At 33.6% G+C, this 15375-nt stretch overlaps 1 protein-coding gene across 2 annotated transcripts; it reads right to left on the bottom strand.

The window, feature by feature from the left end:
- Nucleotides 1–864: 864 nt before the first annotated feature.
- On the bottom strand, nucleotides 865–15352 carry LOC143246777 (large ribosomal subunit protein uL5). Of its 2 annotated transcripts, none has more exons than XM_076493922.1 (5): nucleotides 15291–15352; nucleotides 13998–14114; nucleotides 7033–7182; nucleotides 5660–5902; nucleotides 865–961 (listed from the first exon to the last, which is right to left on the bottom strand). In XM_076493922.1, exons 1-5 carry the CDS (start codon nucleotides 15303–15305, stop codon nucleotides 923–925), a joined length of 564 nt encoding a protein of 187 aa, XP_076350037.1. In that variant the 5' UTR covers nucleotides 15306–15352; the 3' UTR covers nucleotides 865–922. The 2 variants fall into 2 exon arrangements, with proteins under 2 accessions (XP_076350037.1, XP_076350038.1); XM_076493923.1 differs by lacking the exon at nucleotides 15291–15352 and adding an exon at nucleotides 14797–14951.
- Between the last annotated feature and the right edge of the window lie 23 nt (nucleotides 15353–15375).

The raw sequence follows: 15375 nt of genomic DNA, 5'->3' as shown, positions 1-15375 counted from the left end.
ACAATGGGCTATCTGTGCTTTGCCCACCACGGGTATTGAAACCCGGTTTCAAGCAGTGTTATTCTGCAGACACACTGCTATGCCGCTGGGGGGCTGAGTTAAACTTGACACAAATTCCCTTGGTTTCTAATGGTATTAATTATGAGGGACATTCACTCTTTGGATATTATAAATTTTCACTGAAAACATATATTTGTAATGAGTACATGATTAACTTCAAATGATCTATTTTTATGGTACCTCAAGATTTACAAAATGCCAACAATTTCAAAATGTATATTTCTAATACATCCCATACCACCACAAGTTTATAGTAGCTGTGGTCGTTGTAGGATCTGTTATTTTGTATATTAAATACAATTTTAACATATGCATTGAACTATTTGTACTAAACTAATAAACATTATATAATATAGTTTTTCAAAATTTCTAGCTAATTTTGTAGAAATCCAATAATTTCATATTTTTTCTGTAAACTTTTTATCAAGTTACACTAAGAAGCAATTTTGACTGTTCCCATTAAAACGAAATATAATTTTTAAAGTTAAGTTTATTAAACATAAGTTATGGTTCAATTACTCTGCACTTGAAGTTCTATGTGTGTCTGTTTTCTTATAGCAAAGCCACATTGGGCTATCTGCTGAGTCCACAGAGGGGAATCGAAGCCTTGATTTTAGCATTGCAAATCCGTAGACTTACTGCTCTACAAGCAGCGTATGTCTGTGCTAAAAGTAAGAATTTGTTCCACTAAGATACTTGTATTTATGTGATATATAACTTCTTACATGGAATTCAAGTCCAAATGTTTCTTGGTTATTTCATTTCTTTAAAGAACACAATGAACATATGAATCAAAACACAATATCTGATATAAAAACAAGTGTTTGATTTATTCAAGTCTTCATGATACAAAAGCTGTACTTTACTTTCCACTCTTGCTTGGAAGAATGATACCATCATACTGGAAAAATAGAAGTTGAGAACACTGGATTACTACTGAAAACTCTAACAAAACTGGAAACATTCTAATATTTGTTTAATATATTTACCTAAAACAACAAAGTAGCATAGAATAAGTCAATACTAACATATTTTTCACTTGAAATTTATAAAAATGAATTTACTTTTGAAATTATCATGCTTGTAAGAATTTCAACATAGCATTTGTCTTTAAAAATTGCAGTAAACAAACCATGGTACATTTTTTGTAAATTACAGAATGGTTGCAAAATATATGATACTTTATAAAACTTTTTATCAGGGGTTGTGAAAGGCAAGGAGGTTTATTTTCTGAAGACATGTATCCACAATGATGAGAAAACCCACTTGTAGAGAACATTATATATTTCAAAACAGCTGGTACGGGTAGAGAAAGTACAATGTAGAGGAGCGAACAATGTTTCAACCTTCTTCAGTCATCGTCAGGTTCACAAAGAAGATTGAAACATTGTTCGCTCCTCTACTAGTGCTTTCTCTACCCAGCTGAGTGTTGACTGTTGATTTTCTCCTTAAATGTAGGCCTAAATTGTAATATGTTGAAGTAAACATATGAAAACAACTCCATTATATGGAGTTTTGGGTTCAGCCAAAAATGCTTGACTTAAGCTTTTAAACATATTACAATTTAAGCCTACATTTAATGAGAAAAACAACAGTCAACACTCAACAGCAAAAGCATACACCAGTAATCACCTCTAACCATTTTTATACTCAGTCCTACCAGTAACAACCTATAACCATTTTTATACTCAGTCCTACTAGTAATGACCTATAACCATTTTTATACTCAGTCCTACTAGTAATGACCTATAACCATTTTTATACTCAGTCCTATTAGTAATGACCTATAACCATTTTTATACTCAGTCCTACCAGTAACAACCTATAACCATTTTTATGCTCAGTCCTACCAGTAACAACCTATAACCATTTTTATACTCAGTCCTACTAGTAACAACCTATAACCATTTTTATACTCAGTCCTACCAGTAACAACCTATAACCATTTTTATACTCAGTCCTACCAGTAACAACCTATAACCATTTTTATACTCAGTCCTACCAGTAACAACCTATAACCATTTTTATACTCAGTCCTACCAGTAACAACCTATAACCATTTTTATACTCAGTCCTACTAGTAACGACCTATAACCATTTTTATACTCAGTCCTACCAGTAACGACCTATAACCATTTTTATACTCAGTCCTACCAGTAACGACCTATAACCATTTTTATACTCAGTCCTACTAGTAACGACCTATAACCATTTTTATACTCAGTCCTACCAGTAACGACCTATAACCATTTTTATACTCAGTCCTACCAGTAACGACCTATAACCTTTTTTATACTCAGTCCTACTAGTAACGACCTCTAACCATTTTTATACTCAGTCCTACCAGTAACGACCTATAACCATTTTTATACTCAGTCCTACTAGTAACGACCTATAACCATTTTTATACTCAGTCCTACTAGTAACGACCTATAACCATTTTTATACTCAGTCCTACTAGTAACGACCTATAACCATTTTTATACTCAGTCCTACCAGTAACAACCTATAACCTTTTTTATACTCAGTCCTACTAGTAACGACCTATAACCATTTTTATACTCAGTCCTACCAGTAACAACCTATAACCATTTTTATACTCAGTCCTACTAGTAACGACCTATAACCATTTTTATACTCAGTCCTACTAGTAACGACCTATAACCATTTTTATACTCAGTCCTACTAGTAACCACCTATAACCATTTTTAAACTCAGTCCTACTAGTAACGACCTATAACCATTTTTATACTCAGTCCTACTAGTAACGACCTATAACCATTTTTATACTCAGTCCTACCAGTAACAACCTATAACCATTTTTATACTCAGTCCTACTAGTAACGACCTATAACCATTTTTATACTCAGTCCTACTAGTAACGACCTATAACCATTTTTATACTCAGTCCTACCAGTAACGACCTATAACCATTTTTATACTCAGTCCTACCAGTAACGACCTATAACCTTTTTTATACTCAGTCCTACTAGTAATGACCTATAACCATTTTTATACTCAGTCCTACCAGTAACAACCTATAACCATTTTTATACTCAGTCCTACTAGTAACGACCTATAACCATTTTTATACTCAGTCCTACTAGTAACCACCTATAACCATTTTTATACTCAGTCCTACTAGCAATGACCTCTAACCATTTTTATACTCAGTCCTACCAGTAACGACCTATAACCATTTTTATACTCAGTCCTACCAGTAACGACCTATAACCTTTTTTATACTCAGTCCTACTAGTAACGACCTATAACCATTTTTATACTCAGTCCTACCAGTAACAACCTATAACCATTTTTATACTCAGTCCTACTAGTAACGACCTATAACCATTTTTATACTCAGTCCTACTAGTAACCACCTATAACCATTTTTATACTCAGTCCTACTAGTAACGACCTATAACCATTTTTATACTCAGTCCTACTAGTAACCACCTATAACCATTTTTATACTCAGTCCTACTAGTAATGACCTCTAACCATTTTTATACTCAGTCCTACCAGTAACAACCTATAACCATTTTTATACTCAGTCCTACCAGTAACAACCTATAACCATTTTTATACTCAGTCCTACTAGTAACGACCTATAACCATTTTTATACTCAGTCCTACTAGTAACCACCTATAACCATTTTTATACTCAGTCCTACTAGTAACGACCTATAACCATTTTTATACTCAGTCCTACTAGTAACCACCTATAACCATTTTTATACTCAGTCCTACCAGTAATGACCTATAACCATTCTCATACTCAGTCCTACTATCAATAAAGTAAACTTGGGTAAACAGTGAATAGCTGGGAACATTTTACTCTGTACTTAGAGTTGATATCAATGAAGTAAAGAGCATTACTTGTGTGAACACTGAATGGTTCAGAATGTTCAACTCTCTACTCAGAGCTGACATCAATAAAGTAAATAACATTACTTGTGTGAACACTGAATGGTTCAGAACACTCTAGTCTGTACTCAGAGCTGACATCAATAAAGTAAAGAGCATTACTTGTGTGAACACTGAATGGTTCAGAACACTCTACTCTGCACTCAGAGCTGACATCAATAAGGTAAATAGCGTTACTTGTGTGAACACTGAATGGTTTAGAACACTCTAGTCTGTACTCAGAGCTGATACCACATGGAAAGCTTCTGCTACTTAAGTGTACAGTATTCACTAAACTTAAATCTAACAATACATAGAGCAGACTGACTTCTCTAAGTGAGTCTGAAGTTTCTGTCTTCTGATCAGACACACATTCAAGTATATGGTGATCTAAACACACTGTTCCACAATACAAACAACAGAGAACAATATTCAAATATCTACGTCTTGAACTGCGAATGAACAAAAGTGAGGTGCATATACAAAGCTTAGCAATTCATATAAAACAATCAGTTTGTTTGGGTTTAAAGTTCACGTCAGATATGATTGTAACTAAAGAAAAGTTCTTAATAAGTTTGTCTTTAAATCAGACAAGTTAGTACTCTGTATTAATATGCTGATATCAAAAGTGAAAGTAAAGAGCAGCTGTCATGTAAAACTAATTGCTGCAACAGTAAGTTTAGTATATTTCTCTTGTAAACATTAACTTAAATAGCTGTGATTCTGTCAAGTATTATGCATATTTCACTATTCTGATAAGTTAGTGTGTTGAAGTACAAACAATTCCATATTCTAATCAGTTAGTGTGTTGAAGTACAAACAATTCCATATTCTGATCAGTTAGTGTGTTGAAGTACAAACAATTCAATAATTAATTGTAATTATTCTATGGAAATATTTCATTATATCCAATAACCACTGATAGAAATAGTCTATAACAACAGTCTTTCTTTAGCCACAAATTTTTCACACATTATTAATAAATGCAGTAATTCTTACATAATTAGCTGTAACTAATGAACAGTACAATACCACCATATGAGAAAAGAAAAAGTAGATATAAGGCTCTGAAGACAGTATAGTAAAATTCAAGATTGTTGACTGAGGACTGTAAAACATGTCTGAACACAGTACAGCAAGATTCAAGGTGTCTTAGTGAGGACAGTTAAGCATGAGGCTCTGAACCCAGTACAGCAAGATTCAAGGTTATTGACTGAGGACTGTAAAACAAGAGGCTCTGGAAACAGTACAGCAATATGCAAAGTTTATGACTGTGGACAGTAAAACATGAGGTTCTGAACACAGTACAGCAAAATTTAAGGTTTTTAACTGAGGACTGTAAAACAAGAGGCTGAACCCAGCAATATTCAAGGTTTTTGACTGTAGACAGTAAATTAAGAGGTTCTGAACACAATGCAGCACTTAATCCATACACACTGTATTTATTAAATGGTCATGGAGAAACAATATATACAAAACCTGTCACAGAGCTTGTATTGATTGAATCTGTTTGTAAATCAGTTAATAACTAATGATTTCAACAATTAAATTGTAGATATCATACATTAAGCTATGTAGTACTTGATTAAAATTACAAAATGAAACCTGTTAGTAAGTAAAATGCATGAAACATTTCCTGTATAGAAAATATATAAATATATGAATTTTAACTATTTAGCTTATTAAAGTCCACCTTTTGTTGAAACCACTTCATGGCTTCTTCCTTACTGATACGATGTTTTGCACCAATAATGCTTTTCCTTCTCCTACGGTGAGCAATATTGAACCCCGGACGTCCCAGGACGACATAAAAATCCAAGCCATATATGCCAATACTTGGGTCATATTTAATACCCAAATCAATATGTTCTTGAATACCAAAACCAAAATTTCCCGTGTCTGAAAAGTTATCCTTCCTTAATTCATATTCACGGACCTGAGAAAAAAAAGTTTTATTTTGACACACAAAATTCCCATCATCTTATCAAATATGGTTGAAAAATTTAGCAGCCCTAAAACCCTAACAATGGTGGTTCTTTAGAACTTGTCTAACTTACAAAGAGGTTTGTTGTAACATATCCAGTTTCCTCTACTTCTGTATACATTTTGAACTATTAATGAAAACGTAACTTCTGATAAACCATTATTTATTATAATTAATTATTGGGAAACACTATAGAAATAAAGCAACTTATGTTCTAAGCCTCAGCATAAAAGCTGTTTAAATATGGTGTTAATGTTAGGGAATAGGACTCTGGAAGGAAGCTTTACTATCATCAAAAATAGCATTTTTATCTTTGATATTTACAAAGTAATGGAATCTACTCACAAAATTTATTTAGAATAAAAGTGACATAACAACATTCAGGAATTTTCAAAAATAATTATCATGTTCACCTCATCTCACAAACTGTTCAGATGGTTTTATTTTTTCAAATAATTGCAGAGGGACTGTGATAATAAACTAAATAGGTTAACTGGTAAATGGGACTGTTTATGGTATTAGTGTCAAATTTAAAAAGAAAGGTAAAACCAGGACAACATGACTAATGGGGACCAGTTGTGTTAGTTCATTATTTTAATGTGTTTTATATTTTCTTAGGGAAGACGAAGTATTTCTAAATTTACTAATAACGGTGAATTATCAACAACAACTGTAGGAAATGTTGAAAGTGTTCATATTGAAACTCAGATAATTATACCATTTAGTAATGTGAGGAACCATTACTTTATTATGGTATTAAATCATGTGGTAGTGAAGACAAAGATAAAACTAAAACATATGTGATAATGAACAGAAAAGCAAGTTAGACTCCATTTAATATAATCAGGGTAGTTTTGGTTATTAATGGATGCAATAAGTATTGTCTGACTTCTGTGTAATGATGTGTAAAGTCACTAGAATAAGTTAACATCCAGTTATTATATGTAATAATTATTGGAGATAAAGAAAAAGTGAAATGTTAAACATTTTAAAATACAACATGATTCACTAATTGTGTCTTTAGATTAATGTTTACTGTTCAATACTAATAAACAAGTGATCTTAAGGTGTTATAATCATACCTTTAATCCCTTTTCCAGAATCTCCTCTGCCTTAGGACCCCGAACAGTACAATGGACAGCTATTTTTTCATTTCTACGAATTCCAAAGGATCTTACTGTGTAACGAGCTTTGGAAAAAACTGGTTGTTGACCTGTCAGTTGTTCCAACACCTGAAATATACAACTAATCAACTAATGTAGCACAAAAAATATTAACAATTTCATCAAAATAAACATTTACTTAAATTTATTACAAAAACACTAAATACTTTACCTAAGCTCCAACTGAATCGATTAACAAGTCTTGAAAGTTTCATTCCTTTACAGGTAACATTAATGATAAACAAAGGTACTTGGTCTGGCAGGTACATTATCTCAGCTGGTTAAAGTTAACTCATTTGTAGTATAATTGTGTCACTAATAATAAATGGGCTCACTCAACAAATATCTTTATTTCTTCAATAACATCAATATTTCATTGTGCTACCATGCATAATGAATGACTTTGTAACTAGATTGTGTTTTAATATTTGTGATAACAAAAATATGCAAAATAGCTAAACCTTTTTTAAAAATAATGATCTAGAACTTGTACACAAATATTCTTCTTAGTTGTTTTACAGCCCATGGACTTATTTCCTAACAACTCCATCTAAGTGCTGCTATGTTATGTTCTTCCTACCTTTTACAGATTCTTTGTTTATGCAATGTTTTTTTTTAAATTAGAGGTCAAAATGTAAATTTATTATTAATCTTCTGGATGTGATGCATATCATATTTATATACTCTTTATGCAGAGAAATGTTCACAATTAATTAACTGATAGCTAAAAGGGCAAATATTATAAACAGACAATACCTTCATTTAGCATGACTGTGGCCTCTATAGTAAATCATTCTTGGTTGGTTGGTTGGTTGATTTAGTGTTTTATGTCACAAAGCAGCTAGGCTATCTGTGCCAAACATCCGGTAAAATGTTAAAATTAAAGCACATTTAGTAAAATTTGGAAAAGGAAATTATGATAAAACAAAACAAAGTTTTAAAAAAAAACATAAATAGTATAAAACCAATGTTTACATCTAGTCAACAATGTTAAGAGAAAAACTACGGTAATACAAGTTGCAAAGGACTTTCTGTAGCATAACTGTAATTATCATAACTTGCCAGGAAGACTAACAGGTAAGTATAAAAACCATCGTCAGTCACCTGAAGTTGGCCTTTCCAATCCTGGTTCCAGGTTATTTGATGTTATGGCCATTTTCTAATTTCAAATTAAACTCGATGTACTTTGCTTCTTAGAAGGGAACCACGTTAAAAAAGGTTTAATGTATAAATTTAAAAACTTAAAGGGCATTAAAAATATTAATAGCCTTTAAAAAATAAAAACATTACCAATGTGGACAGTGTCACCATCACCAATAACAATGTCTAATGTTATGAACAAAACCTTGAGAGAGAACATATTTAAAATGGTGCCAGCGTTGAGAGTCGTAACAATGGAAAAAAATAAATTGTGGCTTAGTGCATCAGTTCCAGATAAAAGAAAACAATGAGTTAAAAAACTGTGACCAATGCATAGTCTAGTTAAAAAAACTTCCTCTTTCCAATCCTTATGGAAACAAGACGGCCAAAGTCCAATATAGGGTCTTATTTAGAAAAGCTTGTTTTTGTGTTGCTCACTCCAAGTCAACTGTCAGCTGGCACAGAGCCAAGCCTTGAATACAGGACCATAGTCCATGTATGGAACAGGCACAGTGGTGATAGTGCCAGAGCAGACAGATACGGTATCGGCAAGCTCTTTCCTGCAAATACCAACGTGGCCCGGCATCCGGATAAACTGGATAGAAGTAGATGTTAAAGAGAAATGGGCCAGTCGGTTTTGAATATTTGTGAGAACAGGATGTGAACTAACATGAAGCAATTCCAGGGCCAGTAGAGAACTAAGAGAATCAGTATAAATAGTGCAGTTTGAGAACTACTTAGCTTCTATGTGATCCAGAGCAAGAGAAATAGCATACAGTTCAGCAGTGAACATAGAAGCTATAGAGGGGATTGTGCGTACAACCACAACAAACCATGGCAGAGCCCACACAGTCCATCTGTATAAATAAGAATTGAAGGATGATTCTAAAGATGTTCAGCAAATAACAGACAGTATTTCCAGTTGAAAGTGTCTGCTTTTCTCAGATGACTTAAAGATAGGTCACATTTGGAGACTGTAAGAAGCCATGGTGGGATGGGCTGACCAGTGGATACAGCAATGTTGTCAAAGGTCAGACCCAATTTATCCAACTGCACTTGGATATGAAGGCCAATCATCTGTTCTTAAAAAGCATGGCCCGCCAAGGAAAGAAAACAACCCCAAATGGGATGCTTTGGTAAGGAACGAAGATTTGAAGCATATAGTAAAGACAGTTACAAACAGCGAAGATGCAAATAAGGTTCATGAGACTCTAGGTATAAACTTTGAACTGGGGAAGTGTGGAAAGCTCCAGTGCAGAGCCAAAGTCCTTGATGATGAATAGGGTTTAGCATCGAATAAGAACACAATATGTCTTTAGGACAGAATGTCGATCCTCTTCCCAAGTGGTGGAAGAGAGGATAAGGAGGATATTCAGTGCTTTTGTACATTTGACCCATAGCTACTTGATGTATGGTAAACGTCAGCTCATGGTCAAAGATAAGCCCCAAGAACTTTGTCTTGGGAACTACAGGAAGCACAACTTCACAGATGCGGAGTTCAGGATCAGGGTGAATACCCTGTTGACAGTAAAAATGCACGCAAACGGTTTTAGAGAGAAGTTAAAGCCATTTGCTGTGGTCCACTTCAGTAAACGATTGAAAAAAGTCTGTAGCTGCTGCTCAATATACCTCATGTTCAACGACTGACATGAGATGTGAAAGTCGTTGACATAGAGCCCGTTTGAAACAGAGGGAGTTGTTCAGTGACAGCATTAATTTTTATACTGAAAAGTGTGACACTCAAAGCACAGCCCTGAGGGACTCCAAGTTCCTGTAGAAAACAATAGGAAAGTGTTGAACCCACAAGAACTTGGAATCTCCTGTCCATTAAAAACTTTTTAATAAAAATTGGAGAATGGGTATGTAACCCATATATATGGAGGTCTTGCAAAATGCCTTATCTTCATGTTGTATCATAAGCCTTATCAATGTCAAAGAATATTGATACAAGATATTGTCATATGAGAAAGGTTTCTCTGATTGATGTTTCAAGTATGATCAGATGGTCCATGGTGGAGCGCTGTCGTCAGAACCCACACTGGGTGGGCGAGAGGAGAATGTTTGATTTAAGGAACCAAACAAGACGAACATTAACCATCCTCTCCATGATCTTACAGAGACAGCTCAATAAAGGAATTGGACAGTAGTTCGAAGGAATCTTGAGATCCTTCACAGGATTAGAGAAAGGTAGGACAATAGCCTGGCACCAGGCACCAGGAAAAACATTCTCCTGCCAGATCCGGTTAAAAACAATCAGAAGATTAGCAAGAAAAGCAGGAGATAGATGGCGCAGCATTTCATAGTCTACATAATCATGTTCAATTGATGTACTGCCAGACCAATAAAGGGCCATTTGAGTTCCCACCAATGTAAAGGGAAGATTATAATTATAGAGACAATCAGCTCGAAAGGAAATATGTTATCGCTCTGCCCGAGTCTTAATGACTAAGAAGGTGGAGAAAGAAGCAGAAGTGCTAGATACTCGGCAAAAGCTTTCACCTAGAGTATCGGCGATACTCCAGGTATCAGCTACTTCCTGGCCATCAGAGAGCAAGATCGAAAGGGGGACAGAATTATATTGCCCACTGACCTTTTGAATCTTGTCCCACATGACTTTGGAACTGCTGGTAGATGATATGCTGGTTGTGAACTTAATCCAAGATTCCTCCTGGCTTTGATGTCTTACCTACTAAGCATCTGCACAGGCCTGCTGGAAAACGATGCCGTTCGAGAGTGTGGGATACTTATGGAAAGTATCCATGGCCCATTTTTGAGCCTTCCTTGCCATGTGGCAGGCAGGATTCCACCATGGACAAGTATATCGTACAAAAGGTGTCAAGTATAGGAAGTGTTGAAATCAATGACTCCTACAAGCAAAATAACGTGTCTAAAACATACAAAAATATTGAACTACTACAAACATATGGCTTGCTATGTTAGACTTGGAGAATCTGGATTGTACCCTTAAAAAGTCAAAGGGAGTCAAAATGGTGATGAACACAGAATTCTAGTAGTGGGACTAAATCTACTGAAAGCAGCAGATGATGAAGAAACCAATCCACAGAAAAGATTTTGTCTTGGCAAGACTGTTGACTCCCCACCAGGACCTAAGCTCCTGAGACAATACAAGTCTAAAATTGAAAGAATAGTCATAAGCCTTCAAAAGAAAGCCTAGAGCAAGGAAAACAGACATATTAAGAATGAGAGCCTTTCTTTCAATATACTGACAAAATGGCGAAGGAGATATATGAATGGATCCTACAACCAGACAGATGAAGCAAAACGTGATGGCAAGCATGCTGAACAGCGCACATCAAGGATTTATTAACCCAATAATACAGACACAGTACACATCTCAAGGAATTATTAACCCTATAATACAGACACAGCACACATCTCAAGGATTTATTAACCCTATAATACAGACACAGCACACATCTCAAGGATTTATTAACCCTATAATACAGACACAGCACACATCTCAAGGATTTATTAACCCTATAATACAGACACAGCACACATCTCAAGGATTTATTAACCCTATAATACAGACACAGTACACATCTCAAGGAATTATTAACCCTATAATACAGACACAGTACACATCTCAAGGAATTATTAACCCTATAATACAGACACAGCACACATCTCAAGGATTTATTAACCCTATAATACAGACACAGCACACATCTCAAGGATTTATTAACCCTATAATACAGACACAGTACACATCTCAAGGAATTATTAACCCTATAATACAGACACAGTACACATCTCAAGGAATTATTAACCCTATATTATAGGTTCAATGCACCTCCCCCAGATTGGAAATGGCATGAGTGAAGCAAAATATACAATAACTCTGACCTTTTTAATATATATATAATCAGAAAATATCTCACATCATTTGTACACAAGACATCACAATATATAATTAACTTTCATACAATATATTTCTATATGAATAATTTAAGCCAATTCAGAGAGTTAATTTCTTCAAGGGCAAAGTGATTTCTTGTAAAAATTAAAAATACATTTCATATGAAAATTGTCAAACTTTATGTACATAATTTCTGAAGCTTTTCTTCAGTAAAACTATATTTCACCGACCTTAACTTTAAGCCTATTTAGTCAATTTCACTTGTAACCGCCATAAAAATAATACAAACTAGATTACCCTTTTTACCCAGAATGACTGAACATTGTGACATGAAGTTACAATTGTTTATCCTAAACAGCTTAAATATTGTAACAGTATGAATCTGTTTATACTTAATATTTGTTGTTTTATTATCCCCTGAACAATGTTCAAGTAATAATACCATAGCAGCTCACGTTACCCTATTGAATTACATAACGCACAAGCTACTCATGAGTATATTGTGAAAAACTTTTGTTGTTATTATCTTACCTTATCTAACTTTATATATATGATTATAATTTTATTTACCTTTATAACAACACAAAAAGAATACACACATGAAACAGGTAACAGTACTAACCCGAGCCATCTAGTTCTTTACTATCAACTGTAATGAAACTTCAGCCTACTTGTTTATGGTACTGTTACACTAATTTATTAAATAATGCACCTAATAACACAGTATAACAACATCCACAAACCATAGGTATTCTATCATTATCTTACTTTTTATAGCTTTTTAATTATGCAAAAAGACTTAAACTAAGCTTGTTTATGTGAATTCTGTGAAGAAACGTTTTGAGCTGGAGGTGAAATAGATAATTCTCCGTAGATAAAACAACATAATGTAATACATCATTTGACAGATTCAACTTTGGTTTTTCCTTATAAATAACATAAGATGTGAGAGACAACTACTGACAAACTAAGAGAGAAGATATGGTTATGGTATGTAGATTTGAGTTACTAGTATATGCTCCCATAGGTTATCCATATCCTAAGAAAGTGTAAAAACTGTCCACCTTGAACTAATGTTGGTTCAAGTGGGATGTATGTATGACAACAACAACTTGTTGTCTTTGTGGAAACAATAAAAAAATGGAATTAAAATTCCAGAGAAGAAACAAAGAATTGTTCTGTGGAATTATAATAAGGTAAGGTGGACAGATAGGGCAAAACCACCTGAGTGATGAAATCTATCCTATGCCAAGTCTATAACCCTGATTCAATTTAAAATTCTAACCAAAACTACAGAAAGACTATGCTGTAAATTGTAATGAAGGTTTAGAATAACAAGTTAAAAAATCATGTTAGTACCTAAAAACCCATCTAAACAATGAGCACAATGAGCCGTTGTTGAAACACTAATCTCACGAGATCAGTGTGAATAGATGTATCATTCTGTTACTATAAAAGGCTATCATCATAGACTGTTTCAGTTCATGTTGGAGGAACAGTGAGATGAGGTAAAGTTTTTTGTTGTGTAGTGAGGTCACTATTCACTTCTTACATATAATGATGACAGAGATGATAATAAAGCTGCTAGGGTTTTATAATAACTGATGTTTAAACTAGTAGATTGTCATTCTTAGTCTTCAACTTACATTTTTTCTAGTTAATATCTTACATCGTCACAAGTTACATAACACAATATCCAAGGGTAATTTGCACAAACAAAACACTTTTTGAATTATTTTTGTCTTTCTTAGCCAATCCTCTGATTGTTTATTTTGATATTTTTTAAGAATGCTGTCATTAAGCACAAATTCAAGTACATCATTAAATCTCTTCTTTTTATTTAAACATGAAAAAAATATCTTACTTTTGCTGCTCGAGTTAATCTGTCACCAGATTCACCTACACAGATATTAAGACATAACTTTCTAATTCGAACTTCCTTCATAGGGTTTTCTTTTTTCTCCTTTCCTTCCCTTTTGTTCTAGGGAGAAGAAAAACAAGTGTAATATACAAACATACACAAATATTGTATAAATAGTCACATAAGCATAATATTTATGTTTCAGATATTAATGGAATACATCAAAGTGAGTTTTCAACTTCCGAATGTGCTTTCAATAAAATCATATCGAGTTACACAGCTTTATGTAACAAATATTCACAAACTGAACTTAGCATGCATAGCTGATGTATCTACAATACATTCATCCAATGTGGAAAGCAAACCAGTTAATCTATTGATAAGTGCAATTGTTTTGCTGATGGTGTCTACATAATATGTGCCTTGAAACATTATTATGAATAATCACTCGCTTGAATAACTTACATGGTCTTCCACTACATTCAACTAAAGTATTTAATTATAACTGTACTCCAAAATCATATTTCAGTATACTAGTTTTTTGCTTTTTTTTTTTTTTTGTATTCTTATTAAGACAACAGCCATTTGTTACGCGTTACGCTGTTCCGGATTTCAACAACTCCCTAACAGTGATTAACACTGGCTTCCGTATATATGAACATCAGCTGTTAATTTACTTACATTCTGCGTATTTTTAGAACTACACATAATAATATAATTCGTGTTTATTAAATGTTTAAAATTTATGAATACGTTGATGTTTACGATATTTCTTAAATAAATAAGTAAAATGTATACACACAAATATAACATAAAGATGTTTCAAACATGTCCAGAACAAGTCGAAACTCGTCCTTCGTCGATGGTTCACTCCCGACGTCAATTACTATAAGCATATAGTAAAACATACCGTACAGCATTACAATGCATCACTCAGTGATACCGACAGAACGACGTTCAAACTTCAATATCTTACAAAGAAATAACAAAACTATGCTATTAATTGCGTAAACTAATTAACAAAGCTCAATTCTGATACAGTGATTACCCATTTAAATATCAGTTTATTAATGAAATGACAAATATTACTTTACTTAGTTTCATAAGCCGAAGAATCGTGTATAGGAATAAGACATTTTTGGGCAATACACTTAATTAGTTATTAATTAGAAATATGTGCACGCTACACAGTAACAGAATTGAATGAATAAAATATAGCAGTCCAAATGTGGTTTACTGATTATAAAGAAGCACATATTATTTGAACAGTTTCTAGATACCAACTTTAAGTCTTACCTTCTCCATACTCATGCTGAAAAGAAAAAAACGAAACAGAAATTATCTCAAACTACTCTCGAACTCTAAAAGTAAGGTTGATTTG

The sequence above is a fragment of the Tachypleus tridentatus genome, chromosome 3, assembly GCF_004210375.1.
Source record: "Tachypleus tridentatus isolate NWPU-2018 chromosome 3, ASM421037v1, whole genome shotgun sequence".
Lineage (NCBI taxonomy): Eukaryota > Metazoa > Arthropoda > Merostomata > Xiphosura > Limulidae > Tachypleus > Tachypleus tridentatus.
Note: the sequence above shows the minus strand (reverse complement) of the source record. Positions and strands in the feature narration are given on the sequence as shown.